This window comes from Salvelinus sp. IW2-2015, linkage group LG32, assembly GCF_002910315.2.
Source record: "Salvelinus sp. IW2-2015 linkage group LG32, ASM291031v2, whole genome shotgun sequence".
Taxonomy (NCBI): Eukaryota; Metazoa; Chordata; class Actinopteri; order Salmoniformes; family Salmonidae; genus Salvelinus; species Salvelinus sp. IW2-2015.
Window position 1 is genome coordinate 7,476,422 of NC_036871.1, and position 15,324 is coordinate 7,491,745.

Sequence of the window (15,324 nt, forward strand, 5' to 3'; positions counted from 1 at the left end):
ACCCACAGAGAGAGATAACCTTTTGGAGCTCATTCTAATAAGGATCGCAGGAACTCAAGCAGTGAATACATACATATGACATCATAAATATATATATATGAATATATAGTGATATTGTTGTTCCTTATTATTTTGGATGTATTTATTGCTGTAATGGTTTAACCCCCCCCCCCCATATAGGGAGAAATCATTACTGAAGCGAAGCTACATCGTTTTAGCTGACTGGGAGTCAGCTGTGTGAGTTTTGGTCTCCCATTGTGCCAGTCATGTGTACTGTAAGGCCTACGCTAAACCTCTAACCCAGACTCACTGCATGATAAGAAATAGCATGGAGTTAGCAGTGGTGTGTGATCAGGGCTCTAAAATGCGACCAGTTCAGTCGCATATGCAAGGAAATGTTCTGCATGTACAACCATGGGTTTTATTTTTGGGAGCAATGTGCGACTAGGATTTGTTGTAATCTGAGGCTTCCGCGCTGTAACCAGTGTTTTTTAAGTTTTTAGTTTTTTTTCTTCTCCATACTTTTCTCTGGCCTACCCTACCATTCCTCCTAATTGGGGTAAACTACGGACAACAATACATCTACTTGCTACTGTACAGCTATTTTGCGCACATCTACGGTACCTGTAGTTAAGTAATTATACAATAATTCTTAATTGCCTCTTTTTCAAGTGCTTGGTATTTTCACCCACAGCGGCCAATCACCATTCTTTCTGATCTTAAACTCCGCAAACCCTCCGCTGTTCACGATGAACCTATATCTCCCAGTTATAATCCCATTTTGCCTCTTTTCCTTTTGCAATACATCCTTCCATATTGGGTTGTTTCTTTCCAGGTGAAGAGATTGCCAGACCCATACGCTCCACCCTTACGCCAAGGCCCGCCCTCGAGACGCAAAGTCAGAGTTCAAACCCGTGCTAATGCTAACAATGCAAACAGGCTAGAACATTACATACTGTATTGGTTCGAATTTGCGATGGGTCTGCTAAATGTTATATTGGCAAAAAAATAAAGCTGTTGAGTTCAAATTTAATAACACACGACAATAAAACTGAAGGAAATCTTGATATCAGAGTCATAAAATCGTATTTGTGTATGTTATCATCTCTTGCAGTGAGAGAGTATCCCAGAGTCGCAGAGCATCCCCAGCTTTCTTCGGGCTTCCCGGAGACGACCTATGAGACACACAGATATGATAGTAACAGAAATTGATGGTAACTCTCACAAGATATTCTTTCTGACTGCATATGTGTGTTTGTGTTGGCATGGGTTATTAGCTATGTGTTAGTACAGTATGTTGGTTGATTGCCCCTAATCATAATAATACTACTAGCTGTATTAATCAACCCAACAGTGCCTGGGTCTGGCTGTGTGTGTATTATTTGTGCATGATACTGTATTGTTCCCACTGAAGTTCGATAAACTTTTGATCAAGTTTGATATCATGTCTTGCTTTATCATAGTGGTCTGCATAGAGGCCGACGCATGGTGTGACTCCAGACCATACCCTGACTCCCCTCTGACCAGATCCTTCCCACAGGAAGGTAAGCCCAAACGATCATTCATCAGTCATGTTTGTGATTTAGATTACTACATTTCTAAGACATCTACGGGCCATTAAATCGGCTTGTGGTCGCATCTGCCCGCCAGTTTGAGGCAAGCGTTTATGTCAATTGTGTTACTAAGTGTTATAGTAAGTCTATAGACTGACCTAGTGTCACACTCTCTAGTGCCGGTAGTACTGTAGACTAACTATTGTAGCAAAATGCAAGTCTTTGACCAAGTGTCACTCTCGTTGTAGCTCCTCCTCCACTGCCTCCCAAGAACATCCCAGCAGCTAGTCAAGGCTATTTCTTTGACTGATTCCTACGGAATATTATTCTGCCAATGCCCATAATTCCCCCATATCGAAGCAGATTCATTTCCAAAACTTAAATGGTTTTTATTTGGATTTTGTTTTTGGAATGAATTAGCTCCCATATTCCCATGCCTCGTGCACAGTTGTCACCGTGAATCGTTGTTTCTTTGGACAGCATTGATAGAAGGGCCGCTTTAAGTCAGCAAGATCTCTGAACTATTTTTTTTCCACAGCTGATTACCCAATGGGAGAATAGTCCAAGCCCAACCCTATCTACCTGAATGTCCAATCCCCAGCTCGTACAGAGGTTCCCCTGTGCCTGACCTGGAAAACGTGTTCGGCCCCATGGAATCTTCCCAGACCAGTGAGGACAGGGCCTCGCCCCGATGGATCAGCTTCAACAGCGAGAGACCGCCCCACCAGACGAACCGGCCCCGCCTCCGCCCTCTGCCTCTCCTCCTTCCGACTCGCCCCACTCCCTCCCTCCACCCCAGACTCCCCCTGCCTCTCCCCGGGCCCCCCTCCGGATGAGCCTCCCCCCTCCCCGCCGCCCTTCTCCTCTCCCCCCGACTCTCCCATCTCCATTATCTCTATTCCTCCTCCAGATGAACCCGTTCCTCCCCTGCCTCCTGACTTCTCCCCCCCGGACTCTCCGCCATGCATCGGCATCGATCCTAGCCTGTTTTTGGATGATGAGATACTGGGGTACTCCCCTGCTCCCTCTGGCTCACTGGGGTACTCCCCTGCTCCCTCTGGCTCACTGGAGTACTCCCCTGCCCCTACCAGTCCCATCCCTCCCCCCCTGCCTGTGGAGCGCTACCCTCGGGCGGGTGTCCCTTCCCCTCTGGCGTTCCTGAGGGAAGAGCAGCCTGACTATATGGCCTCGCCTCTTGGGCTGACCCCGGGCTTCAGGGGCACGCCGCCCCCACTCCCCCCGCTCACCTACAGGTCCATGGTGTCCTCCCCCGGACCCTGCCCAGGCAGCGGTGAGTACCACTGTAGGAAAAACATAGATAGAGTGGGTAGATTACCACTGTAAGAAAACATAGAAATCCAATAATTGGAATGGGTAGTGCGATCGTAGTGAAACTGTAATTTGTTGGACATCTATTACTTGGAGTCAATTGCTATCGGATCTAGATGGTCATGTACTCTATATAGTGTAAATCATAGCTGATCATAACACTTCTTAATAGGGGCCATTTTTCCTCATGTCACATGCCTTTCAGGCTCCTCCTCTCCAGCTCGTCCTTCCACGCCCCTGTCAGGAGGCAGTCCAATCCCTCCCCCTCTTCCTACAAGGCCCTCCTCTCGACCCAAACTGCCCCCTGGGAAACCAATAGGAGACCTGGTATGGCACCTACAGTATACTCTTACATGTGTTAGACTTCTGATCGATACCATTAGAATTTATTAGACTTCTGATCGATACCATTAGAATTTATTAGACTTCTGATCGATACCATTAGAATTTATTAGACTTTGGATCGATACCATTAGAATTTATTAGACTTCGGATCGATACCATTAGAATTTGTTAGACTCTCATTATTCGTTTTTTTTATTCAACCAATTTCCACAAAGTTAGAGGTACTACTTAACCTAACTGCGGTTACTATGCTAACATTACAATGTGTTTCAAAAAGTTTGGTACAGGAGCGGGCTACTGATATTCTCACCCCCTCCCCCAGYCTCGACCCTTCAGCCCCCCAGTCTCCGGCAGCCCTCCTCCCTTCGCCCCCCTGGCCCGGGCTGAGAGTTCCTCCTCAATCTCCTCCATCACCTCACTGAGCGCAGCCTCCACCCCCACCCTGGGGAGAGAACTCAACATATCCACCACAGGTACTACCATCCTCCATAAAAACCTCCTTCACCTGTGTACGCTGAGAATACCAAACATTAGGAACACATTCCCAATATTGAATTGCACCCCCCCTTTTGCCCTCAGAACAGCCTCAATTCATCGGGGCATGGACTCTACAAGGTGTCGAAAGCATTCCACAGGGATGCTGGCCCATGTTGACTCCAATGCTTCCCACAGTTGTGTCAAGTTGGCTGGATGTCCTTTGGGTGTTGGACCATTCTTGATACACACGGGAAACTGTTGAGAGTSAAAAACCCAGCAGCGGTGCAGTTCTTGACACAAACCGGTGCGCCTGGCAACTACTACCATACCCCGTTCAAAGGCACTTACATTTTTTGTCTTGTCCATTCACCCTCTGAATGGCACACATACACAATCCATGTCTCAATTGTAATAGGGCTTAAAAATCGTTCTTTGCACTGATTTAAGTGGATTTAATAGGTGACATCAATAAGGGATCATAGCTTTCACCTGTTCTTAATGTTTTGTATACTCAGTGTATGTCTCTGGTGTTAATACATTCAGTGTTCATCATAATGAACTGTTCATTGTTTTGTCATTTTGTGAGTGGTGGTATGCTCAAATTTGAAGCATAAAATTTGACTTTTGTGGAACAGGTATTTTGACCATAATAGGACAGGCCTTTTGACCATAACGGGACAACCTGGTTAAATACTGTGGAGAATGGAAGCATGTACCCTGTACAGAATGATGCATACATGCACACCCCTTGTCATCTTCACCCTCCTAAACACACAATGGTATACCATGCACAATCTGATGTTCTCTCACTTTCTATCTATCCATCACGCAAAAGCTCCCTCTGGCCTTGCCCTCAGTGTCTTGTGATGGGTCTACACCTCCAGTAACTCATTCACCTCTTCTTCTCTTCCTCTCCTCCTGCCTGCCTCTCCCCCATGTCCTCTAACCCTCCCCGCACACACAGAGGAAAAACAGCCAGCCATGGTATGGTTTGACCATGGCCGGTTTTATTTGTCTTTCGAAGGTGAGTCGTACCAGGGTCGTATTCATTAGGGTACACTGCAACAACAAAAAAAGAAGTGCAACGGAAAAGGAAAAATAGCATGTCTTATTGGACAAGTCTCTTTCAGTCCGTTTGGTTCCTAATAAATATGACCCAGTACCAGTGTATGGAGGCTACTGTATTGTACTGCACTACTCTGGTTGTCCATGTTATTCCAGTCTCTTTAAGCATCCTCTTCATTCGTCATTTTATCCCTTTCTATCTGTCCAATCGTCTTTCTTGCCATTTCTATGCTCTTTCACCATGCTCTTCCCATCTCCCCTTCCTTACGCATGTCTGCTCATTTGACCATGTCAGTAGGCTGTTACAGACACAGGAAGTGCTAAAAGTACTGAGCTAGTGTCTTTCTATAGTAATCAACTGTGTGTGTGGTGGTGTGTGTGTGTGTGTTGTGTGTGTGTGTGTTGTGTGTGTGTTGTGTGTGTGTGTGTGTGTGTGTGTGTGTGTGTGTGTGTGTGTGTGTGTGTGTGTGTGTCAGGATGCTCCAGAGGACCCAGCCCACTGACCATGGGAGCCCAGGACACTCTGCCCGTGGCGGCTGCCTTCACCGAGACCATCAACGCCTACTTCAAAGGAGCCGACCCCAGCAAGTAAGGCTAGCATTCCTATCGATGCTAGGCTATTCCTCTCAAAGCTAGGCTATTCCTCTCAAAGCTAGGCTATTCCTATCGATGCTAGGCTATTCCTCTCAAAACTAGGCTATTCCTATCGATGCTAGGCTATTCCTATCGATGCTAGGCTATTCCTCTCAAAGCTAGGCTAATGCTAACACAAGTAGAAATATTGATACTGATATGAATAACAACATTGATGTCAAATTTATATCAAAGTTAATACTGATGTGAATGCAAATTCATGACAACATGATGTTTCAGCCGGCAAAGCGACCCTCATCAGAATAAATGCAACAAGTAAGATGGCTATGATATTGTTGTTGATATATATTATCACCTTGCAGCTATGCCTATTTATTGTCCCCTTTTGCTGTGCCCACAGGGACATTCATTTTTTTGCCTAGATTGTTCTGAGAATGTGGATATTTTGTAGTGAAATGTAGTTTGCTTGTTTGTGGCATCCCTAGGGATTCTGGGTACTGCAGTTTTTGTCTTTTTCTTTTCTTTTTTGTCTTGACCCATTTCTGTGCACTGAGGTGGCTCTATTCTCCGTTTTTCAGGTGTGTGGTAAAGATCACTGGGGAGATGGTGCTGTCTTTCCCAGCAGGCATCACCAGGCACTTTGCTAGCCACCCGTCTGCCCCTGTGCTCACCTTCAGCATCAGCAACTACAGCCGGCTTGAGCAGGTCCTCCCCAATCCACAGCTACTGTGCTGGTAAGGCTTACTATACCATACACTGACTCACTAATTTGTTTTGGGGCAAAGATTATAAAAATGTAAAAAATGTAGCATGGATTGTGGCCAAATAAAAAATGCTCACGTCATGTATTTCTTTCCAGTGACACCACCATGTCCAATGTGGACACCAAGGAATTCTGGGTAAATATGCCAAACCTGATGAGCCACCTGAGGAGAGTGGCTGACCAGAAGCCTCAAGCAACCTACTACAATGTGGACATGATCAAATATCAGGTGAGACCATCTGCATAGTACATATTATTACATATACTGTATATAGTCACAATTGCATATAATTGTTAAACAAATGCAAAATACTGTGTGTGTGAGTTTCTGTCTCAGGTGGCAGCCGATGGGATCCAGTCGACTCCCCTGAACCTGGCATTGAGTTGGCGTGGCGACGCCACCAGCACGGATCTCAGGATAGACTACAAATACAACATGGAGGCCATGGCCGCCCCCTCGCCCCTCCACAACATCCACTTCCTGGTCCCTGTGGACGGGGGCGTGCACAAGCTCCAAGCCATGATCCCCACTGCTACCTGGTAAGGATGCTGAATTGCTGACCTGAAATTCTTTTAAAATGTATTTAATCTTAGAATTGTTATTTAATTGTTTTTTTTTAAATTCAGGTTAATGTACTTGAAATAATAATGGCAAGTAGGCAACTATAACTATTTTGTTTTCTCTCTAAGGAAACCAGAGCAGCAGAAAATTCTATGGAAGATACCAAGCCTTTCCCAGAGGTCTGAAAATGGAGGTAGGTGATCTTCCTTTCTCTCTTCCTCATCCTCTTCCTCCTCTTTCACTTTTCCTGTCTTCCTCCTTCTCCTATCCTGTCTTCCTCCTCTTCCTTATCGTCTTTGTTTTCATCTGCCTCAACTTTATTGTCATAATCTGAATTATACTCTTCGTCGTCATCATCATCATCATCCTCTTTCCTATAGGAGTGGGGGCTCTACTGGGTAGGTTCCAGTTGACAGAGGGTCCCAGTAAGCCGTCCCAGTTGGCGGTGCATTTCACCAGCGAGGGCAGCACTCTGTCAGGCTGTGACATCCAGCTGGTGGGGACCGGCTACAGGCTCTCGCTGGTCAAAAAGAGATTTGCAGCAGGTCAGTGTCTGTGTGTGAGGGAAGCATGAAAATACTGTCCTGATCCCAGATCTGTTTGTGCTGTCTTGTCATCTCCCATGGTCATTGTCACACATTTTGGGATGCCAATCTTGGGCCCTTATTTGAAACTGAATTGAAATGATACCGTTCCTAATCCTGAATGTAACATTGTTGCCTGACCATGCAAACAAGGCAAGACAACACTTTGGCAATAGTTGAAATTCCCTTGATTGAAACCTCTGTGTTTCTTTACAGGGAAATATCTGGCGGACAACTAGTCACCACTGTTGTAAAATGACACCCTTTCACCCATACAATGGCTTTTGATTGTGAGGATGATGAGAGTCTACTACGGATTCTTCATTCAGGCTACAAGCTACCAACTGGAAAAACAACTGAAACTTTACACTTGAGCCGGGAACGGTGGATGATGGGATAGAAGCAACAACAGGATGTGATGTAATTCACAAAGTTCACCAGGGTATCACTTTGTTTTGACACGCTCAACACAGTAGTCTCTCACTGTTGGGGTTAATGCAAGTAGTACAGCCTTTTCCCGTTCTGTGCACCTTGAGGGTTGTCGAGACAAAGATAATGAATTCAACACGTACGTTTATCAAAGTCATTTATCATTGGCACCACATACAGTAATCCAATTTTTTTTTGTGAGAAGAAATGTGTGAATGGGTGATGATGGAAGATTCACTGGACAGATTTATGTGAAAAGATATAGATACTGTTAACATTCATTGATAATTCAATAGATTATGAAAATAATTCCATTCGCTATGATGACGTTTAGATTGTATTATTTGATGCTTTTTTTTTCATTTCTCGGGTTGGTAAAACTAATATGGCACCAGTTGGTACTGTACCAGCAGGTTGAGGCCCACAACTTGGAGTCAACGTGGAGACAACATTATGTATGAGGTGGTTGTGTGTTTGCTGGGAGGTCAAGTGGTTAATGTAATGGTTCACATTGTTTACCTGATTGTGGATGGCAAAAACAAAGCAGGCTGCCTTACAGGCTGGATAGTAGAGTTGCCTTGGACCAGATAAATGACTGATCTGTTTGTCCCTTAGAGTTGTGTCCATCTCCAGGAGGCTTAACCAAGCAAAACTGGTTGAAATGACATCATTACAATGAGAAACTGTTTGAAATTCGTTCTTTATGGCGTCAATTCAACCAGTTTGAACCAGTTTGGCCCACTGGGAAATATAACCGGAGGACATTTAACGAAGATGAAAAAGTGCTACAATAATTATTTATCTAAAATAGAATACTAATGTACGTATATGTAATGGAAGCCCCTAATGTTATGTTTCTTTTGTTGTTTTTCCACCGTGTGGAGTAAATAAGTGTTTTATCATTTTCTAATAGCAATATATTCAAAATCAATTTGTAAAAAAAAGTGTAAATATGAAAGATGTTTCCCTTTGGACATATGGATGTTTCTGTGTATTGTCAAATAAGAGTTATGCTATACGGTGGTGTTAGCCTTCACAATACATAACCATTTAAAAAAATGATAATTTCAAGTTTCATTTCTAACATGGATTTCCTGTAATATACTGTGACTGTCCATGGTTTAAAAAAAAAAAGAAAATCTCAAAAGGTACAGCATGAAATCTGCGTTACTCAAGAAAGTTGTTTTTGGTACATTTTCCTCTAACACGATACTATTTATTTCAAGACATTTAGGACGCACAGCAGCACACAATATGGAGTCGAAGAAAAAATATCCATCAAGAGTCACCTCCTTATCCAATGCTATTCCAACCTAGCCTGGTTAAACCAAACAGTAGTGAACGTAGCATTCAGTCTAGTTTCACCAGGCTAATTCAGACCTACGCCTTTTTATAAAGTAAGTGTACTGTGATTGCCTTCACTGTAACCTTTAGTCACTTCATCGTGTTTGACCGTTCACCTAAAGCGTTGACCTTTGGCATAAACTCCAACAACATTACCACACTTCCATGATATATTGCAGTTAGTCCTCTTATGTTTTCTCCTGATTACAYTACATGGGATGTTCCAGGTGAACAACAGGGAGAACAGTCATTGATCATATCAATCAAAATCATTTTGGTTTATTACAAGAATTCAGGGAGAACATCTCCAGAGCAGAAGCCAAGAGACATTTCTAATTCCCCCTTCTCTAAGCAGACCCTTACATTCTAATCTGGTAGCGCCGATGTTCTCTAAACATGTCATCAATATAATATCTGTGTGTCCTCGGCTCAGTGTACCTCCGGTCTGACGTCAATCATTGTCAACAATATGAGTTTCATACATAACATAGAGCATCCAGTCTAGTGACCATCAACCTGTGATACAAATGAGTGTCACAAATAGAATACTTGAAATCATGTGTATTAKWTAAAAAGGCAACATATAAATATGCTAAGAATTGTGTTAATTACTCTTAACTGAATATTAACTTTATTACACCAACAACAAATTATTTTGCATAACTATAATTGTTATGCTCTTGCCCATCTCAAGGAGAAAATGTTTTGTGTATTATTTTATGCATTTTCACATCATTATAATGTTAATAGCCTTACATTGCCTCAGATGTTATTACTAATTTCCAAATCAACATATTCAAAAGGAGTCACAAACAATGACAAACATCGCTTTTTGTCCTTGATATTATCACTAACTATGGTACTATGACTCTTTTGTCCTGGTTGCAAACTTTTATTTCTTTGTTTGAGCCTTACTGGTCCTTAAAAAAGAACGCACAAATATCAAACTTCTCTCCAGATATGTAGAAGCAGCAATTTATAAAGGTTTCAATAATGCTTACATGGTTTATTATTTGCCTTATTCTGGATTAGCATATTTCKAGCCAGTAAGAGACTTTCTGTATGTTTTTGTTCTATGAATTTTATGTTTTTCTGTCTGTATTTTATTCACTGCATAGGACACATTTCATGTAAATTTCCCATCCAAAGATTTTAAGAGTGAAAATATTTAAAAAATGAATATAATGTGATAACTTTACCTGGTTTACTTGGTAATAAAGAATGGGAGATTATTGGAAATCAAAATTGTCTTTATTTTTTATATTTACCAATATTACAGGTGAAGATGAATATACACTACTCTTTTGGATAGGTTATTGAATGTGCATTGCTGTTGCAATGTTGTTGTTGTTGGCAGATGCATTGTTACACACCAAACTGTACAGGGTCCCTTTAAAAACCTATGCATACAGTTGGTGCAGGATATAAAACCCTTCGTTCAAAACTGATGGTTGACAGGAAAACAGAATGCTCTGGATGACTACAATATTTCCTTTGACTCGTGAAATTCTGATTTAGGTAAGAGTGTTGTTATTTTGAGCTGAACAAAAATGGTACAATTTGCAATGTATTTGCAACTTTGGGGACTTGTCTGTRGCGCGCTCTACACTGTGTGTTGGTCTTTGGAATTGACAAATTGCAACCATAGACTTAGATAGGCATTGCATCATTGCATCATCCTGTCAGACCCTGACTGTTTCACCTGTCTTTGTGCTTGCCTCCACCCCCCTCCAGGTGTCTCCAATCTTCCCCATTATCCCCAGTYTATTTATAGCTGTGTTCTCTGTTTGTCTGTTGCCAGTTTGGTTTGTTTTGTGAAACCTACCAGCGGTTTTCCCTTTGCTCCTGGCTGTTCTAGTTTCTGTTTTCTAGTTTTTCCTGGTTTTGACCATTCTGCCTACCCTGACCCTYAGCCTGCCTGCCGTTCTGTACCTTGCCACACCACACTGGATTATTGACCCCTGCCTGCTCTGACCCTGAGACTGCCTGCTGTTCCGGAACCTTTTGCACCCTATCTGGATTACTGACCTCTGCCTGCCCTTGACCTGTCGTTTTGCCTGCCCCTGTACTAGTAATACACTTTTGTTACTTGGACACTGTCTGCATCCTGGGTCTTACATGAAATGTGATAGTACGAACTGGCCATGACTGACCCAGCAYACTTGGACCAGCTCCGCAACGCCATCTCCTCTCAAGGAGCCACCATAGGAAGGCACAAGGAGTTGCTTCGTGGTCTAATGGAAGGGTTCCAGTCCTTGGCCAAACACCATAACCAAGTGCTGAACACCTTGCTGGAGCAATTCCGCGGGTTGTCTATTAGGCAGCCTAACACGACGGTAACCTCCCAGCCCCTCAGTAACCCGGCTGTTAGCAGCGCCACCTCCCCGGTCACCCCGGTTTCCCGGGAACCCCMCTTACCTCCCCCGGAACACACCGATGGAGTGTCGGGCACCTGTCGGGCGTTTCTCGCTCAGTGCTCCGTCATCATCAAGCTGCTGCAGCCCTCCTTTCCCTCGGACCTCTCTCAGATAGCATACCTCATCACGCTGATGTCCGGGAGGGCTGCAGGCAGTATGGCAGTATGGAAACAACAGTCGGCCGTATGCTTCAGTTTGGAGTTCGTGGCGGAGGTAAAGAAAGTTTTCGATGCTCCGTTGTCCGGGAGAGAGGCTGCCTGGAAGTTACTCCAGCTTCGGCAAGACTCCCGCAGTGTGGCAAACTATGCGGGMGATTTCCGCACTTTGGCAGTTGAGAGTGTCTGGAACCCAGAAGTGCTGTTCGACATGTTCCTGCACAGAGTATCGTAGGAAGTAAAGGACGAGCTTGCAGCCCGGGAACTACCGACGGATCTTGACTTGCTCATCGCCTTGACCATTCGGATCAATGAGCGACTACAGGAACGTAGGAAGGAGAGGAGATTTAGTTTCACTCACCCGTTCAAGAATTCCACCTCGCCTCCMAGGCACCCCGGAAGTCCCAGAAGGTTCCGTTGCCGAGAGACCCKGAGGCTACCCGAGTTTCCCCGAGAGMCTCCAAAGWCTGCCGATTTCTCCTCTTCCCGAGCCGATGCAACAAGGCAAAGCTAGGCTGTCTCCAGCTGAACGGCTACACAGGCTTCACACTAAGAGTTGCCTGTATTGCGGGACTACTGGTCATTTCGTCTCCACCTGTCCACTAAAAGACCAGACTCATCGGTATGAGCGAGTACTCTGGTGGGCCATATGGATACCTTTTCCTCTCCRCTTACTCGCACCCCATTTCATGCCATTTTGCTGTGGGGGAACCAGTTGAAATCTTTCTGGGTACTCATCGACTCTGGCGCCAATGAGAGCTTTACGGACGCTACCCTGGTTTCCAAGCTGGACATCCCCACTCAGCCCCTCTCCATTCCCATGGACGTTAGAGCACTGGARGGGTGCTGTATAGGCCGGGTCACCCACAATACCWCCCCCATCAACRTACATATGTCAGGGAACCACAGCGAGACAATCCAATTCCTGCTCATTAAGTCTCCTCAGYTCCCCGTGGTATTGGGATTCTCCTGGCTTCAGTGACACAATCCCCTTATGGACTGGTCTGTTGCTGACATCATGGGCTGGAGCCCGTTCTGCCACACCCATTGCCTGAAGTCAGCGCAGCCTGCCCCAGGACGTCTTCCTGGGGGCTCGGAAGTTGCCCCGGGCCTCTCCGCCATTCCCGCGGAGTAACAGGACCTCCGGGAAGTGTTCAATAAGGCCCGAACCACTTTGCATCCGCCGCACCGACCATATGACTGCAGGATTGACCWTCTCCCAGYCATCACTCCACCCCGGGGACGACTGTACTCTCTGTCGGGTCCGGAGACCAAGGCTATGGAGACCTACAGTGCCTTGCAAAAGTATTCATCCCCCTTGGCGTTTTTCCTATTTTGTTGCATTACAACCTGTAATTTAAATAGATTTMTATTTGTATTTCATGTAATGGACATACACGACATAGTCCAAATTGGTGAAGTGAAATGAAAAAAATTACTTGTTTAAAAAAMAAAAMAAAAATTGAAAACAGGAAAGTGATGCGTGCATATGTATTCACCCCCTTTGCTGTGAAGCCCCTAAATAAGATCTGGTGCAACCAATTACCTTCAGAAGTCACATAATTAGTTAGATTGCACACAGGTGGACTTTATTTAAGTGTCACATGATCTCAGTATATATACACTTGTTCTGAAAGAGCCCAGAGTCTGCAACACCACTAAGCAAGGGGCACCACCAAGCAAGCGGCACCATGAAGACCAAGGTGCTCTCCAAACAGGTCAGGGACAAAGTTGTGGAGAAGTACAGATCAGGGTTGGGTTATATAAAACATATATGAAACTTTGAACATCCCACGGAGCACCATTAAATCCATTATTTAAAAATTGAAAGAATATGGCACCACAACAAACCTTCCAAGAGAGGACTGCCCACCGAAACTCATGGACCAGGCAAGGAGGGCGTTAATCATAGAGGCAACAAAGAGAGCAACGATAACCCTGAAGGAGCTGCAAAGCTCCACAGCTGAGATTGGAGCATCTCTCCATAGGACCACTTTAAGTCGTACACTCCACCYATCTGGGCTTTATGGAAGAGTGGCTAGAAAAAAAGCCATTGCTTAAAGAAAAAAATAAAGGCATGTGGGAGACTCTCCAAATATATGGAAGAAGGTACTCTGGTCAGATGAGACTAAAATTGAGCTTTTTGGCCATCAAGGAAAATGCTATGTCTGGCGSAAACCCAACACCTCTCATCACCCAGAGAACACCACCCCCACAGTGAAGCATGGTGGTGGCAGCATCATGCTTTGGGCATGTTTTTCATCGGCAGGGACTGGGAAACTGGTCAGAATTAAAGGAATGATGGATGGCGCTAAATACAGGGAAATTCTTTAGGGAAACCTGTTTCAGTCTTCCAGAGATTTGAGACTGGGACGGACATTCACCTTCCAGCAGGACAATGACCCTAAGCATACCGCTAAAGCAACACTCAAAGTGGTTTAAGGGYAAACATTTKAATGTCTTGGAATGGCCTACTCAAAGCCCAGACCTCAAACCAATTGAGAATCTGTGGTATGACTTAAAGATTTGTCACGACTTCCGCCGAAGTRGGTCCCTCTCCTTGTTCGGGCGGTGTTCGGCGGTCGTCGTCACCAACCTTCTAGCCATCACTGATCCATTTTTCATTTTCCATTGGTTTTGTCTTGTCTTCCTTCACACCTGGTTCCAATCCCATCAATTACATGTTGTGTATTTAACCCTCTGTTTCCCCTCATGTCCTTGTCYGAGATTGTATGTTTTGTGCAAGTCATGTGTCGGTGTGCAATGGGTTTTGTACACACTTTTATTATTTTTTGTATATTTTGGTTTTTGGAGTTTTATGAGCACTTATTAAACGACTCCGTTTATATCAAGTTCGTTCTCCTGCGCCTGACTATGACTTCCCTGCCACCAACCAGCACCCATTACAAGATTGCTCAACACCAGCGAACCCATCCAACTTGAAAGGAGCTGGAGCGGTTTTGCCTTGCAGAATGGGCAAAAATCTCAGTGGCTAGATGTGCCAAGCTAATAGAGACATACCAAGAGACTTACAGCTGTAATTGCTGCAAAGGGGTGGCTCTAACAAAGTATTGACTTTGGAGGGTGATAGTTATGCACGCTCAAAGTTTTCTGTTTTTTTTTGGTCTTTATTCTTGTTTGTTTCACAGAAAATATTTTGCATCTTCAAAGTGTTGTGTGATACAAACCCCCAAAAGTTGTCAAATGATACAAACCCCCCAAAAATCTATTTTAATTCCAGGTTGTAAGGCAACAAAATTGGAAAATGCCAACGGGGTGATACTTCGGCAAGCCACTGTACTTGCCAGTTAGATCAGTCAACTAAAGAATAGCCAGTTTCTGCTTTGCTACGCTTTTCACACTTGGAGAAAAAAGCCACACACACACACAGACAGCAGCTGCTTCTGTTAATCTCGCCTGTGCTGGTCCTAATACCCTTGCCTTTCAGAAGCTTTGCCTTCACACAGCAGCCTGTCCGCACGCTCTGTGGTGTCCATCGCAGTCCTAAATCCAGCCTTCTAATCCGGAAACAGCCTACCAAACCGCTCTGAGCCATCTGCATGGTCCTAAAGCACACCGGTGCCGCTTTTCGTATCACAGTGCAATAATACAGTGCAATAATAAAACTGGGGGGGGGGCAAAAATGCAATTTAGAATTCCCTGTGAAAGTTGCGCCCTCTGTCACCAATCTATTGTTATTGAAACAG

At 44.5% G+C, this 15,324-nt stretch overlaps 1 protein-coding gene across 1 annotated transcript in view; it reads left to right on the forward strand.

Annotated features, from left to right (window-relative positions):
• sgip1b (SH3GL interacting endocytic adaptor 1b) overlaps nt 1-10,277 on the forward strand; it is a 44,737-nt gene extending 34,460 nt beyond the window's left edge. The window contains exons 15-25 of the mRNA XM_070436561.1: nt 2,353-2,844; nt 3,088-3,209; nt 3,550-3,700; nt 5,246-5,357; nt 5,643-5,678; nt 5,942-6,097; nt 6,223-6,355; nt 6,464-6,666; nt 6,817-6,881; nt 7,069-7,233; nt 7,489-10,277. Of these exons, the coding sequence (XP_070292662.1) occupies nt 2,353-2,844; nt 3,088-3,209; nt 3,550-3,700; nt 5,246-5,357; nt 5,643-5,678; nt 5,942-6,097; nt 6,223-6,355; nt 6,464-6,666; nt 6,817-6,881; nt 7,069-7,233; nt 7,489-7,511 (1,658 nt within the window). The 3' untranslated portion in view covers nt 7,512-10,277. The remainder of the gene's footprint in view (nt 1-2,352; nt 2,845-3,087; nt 3,210-3,549; nt 3,701-5,245; nt 5,358-5,642; nt 5,679-5,941; nt 6,098-6,222; nt 6,356-6,463; nt 6,667-6,816; nt 6,882-7,068; nt 7,234-7,488) is intronic.
• The last annotated feature ends 5,047 nt before the right edge of the window (nt 10,278-15,324 follow it).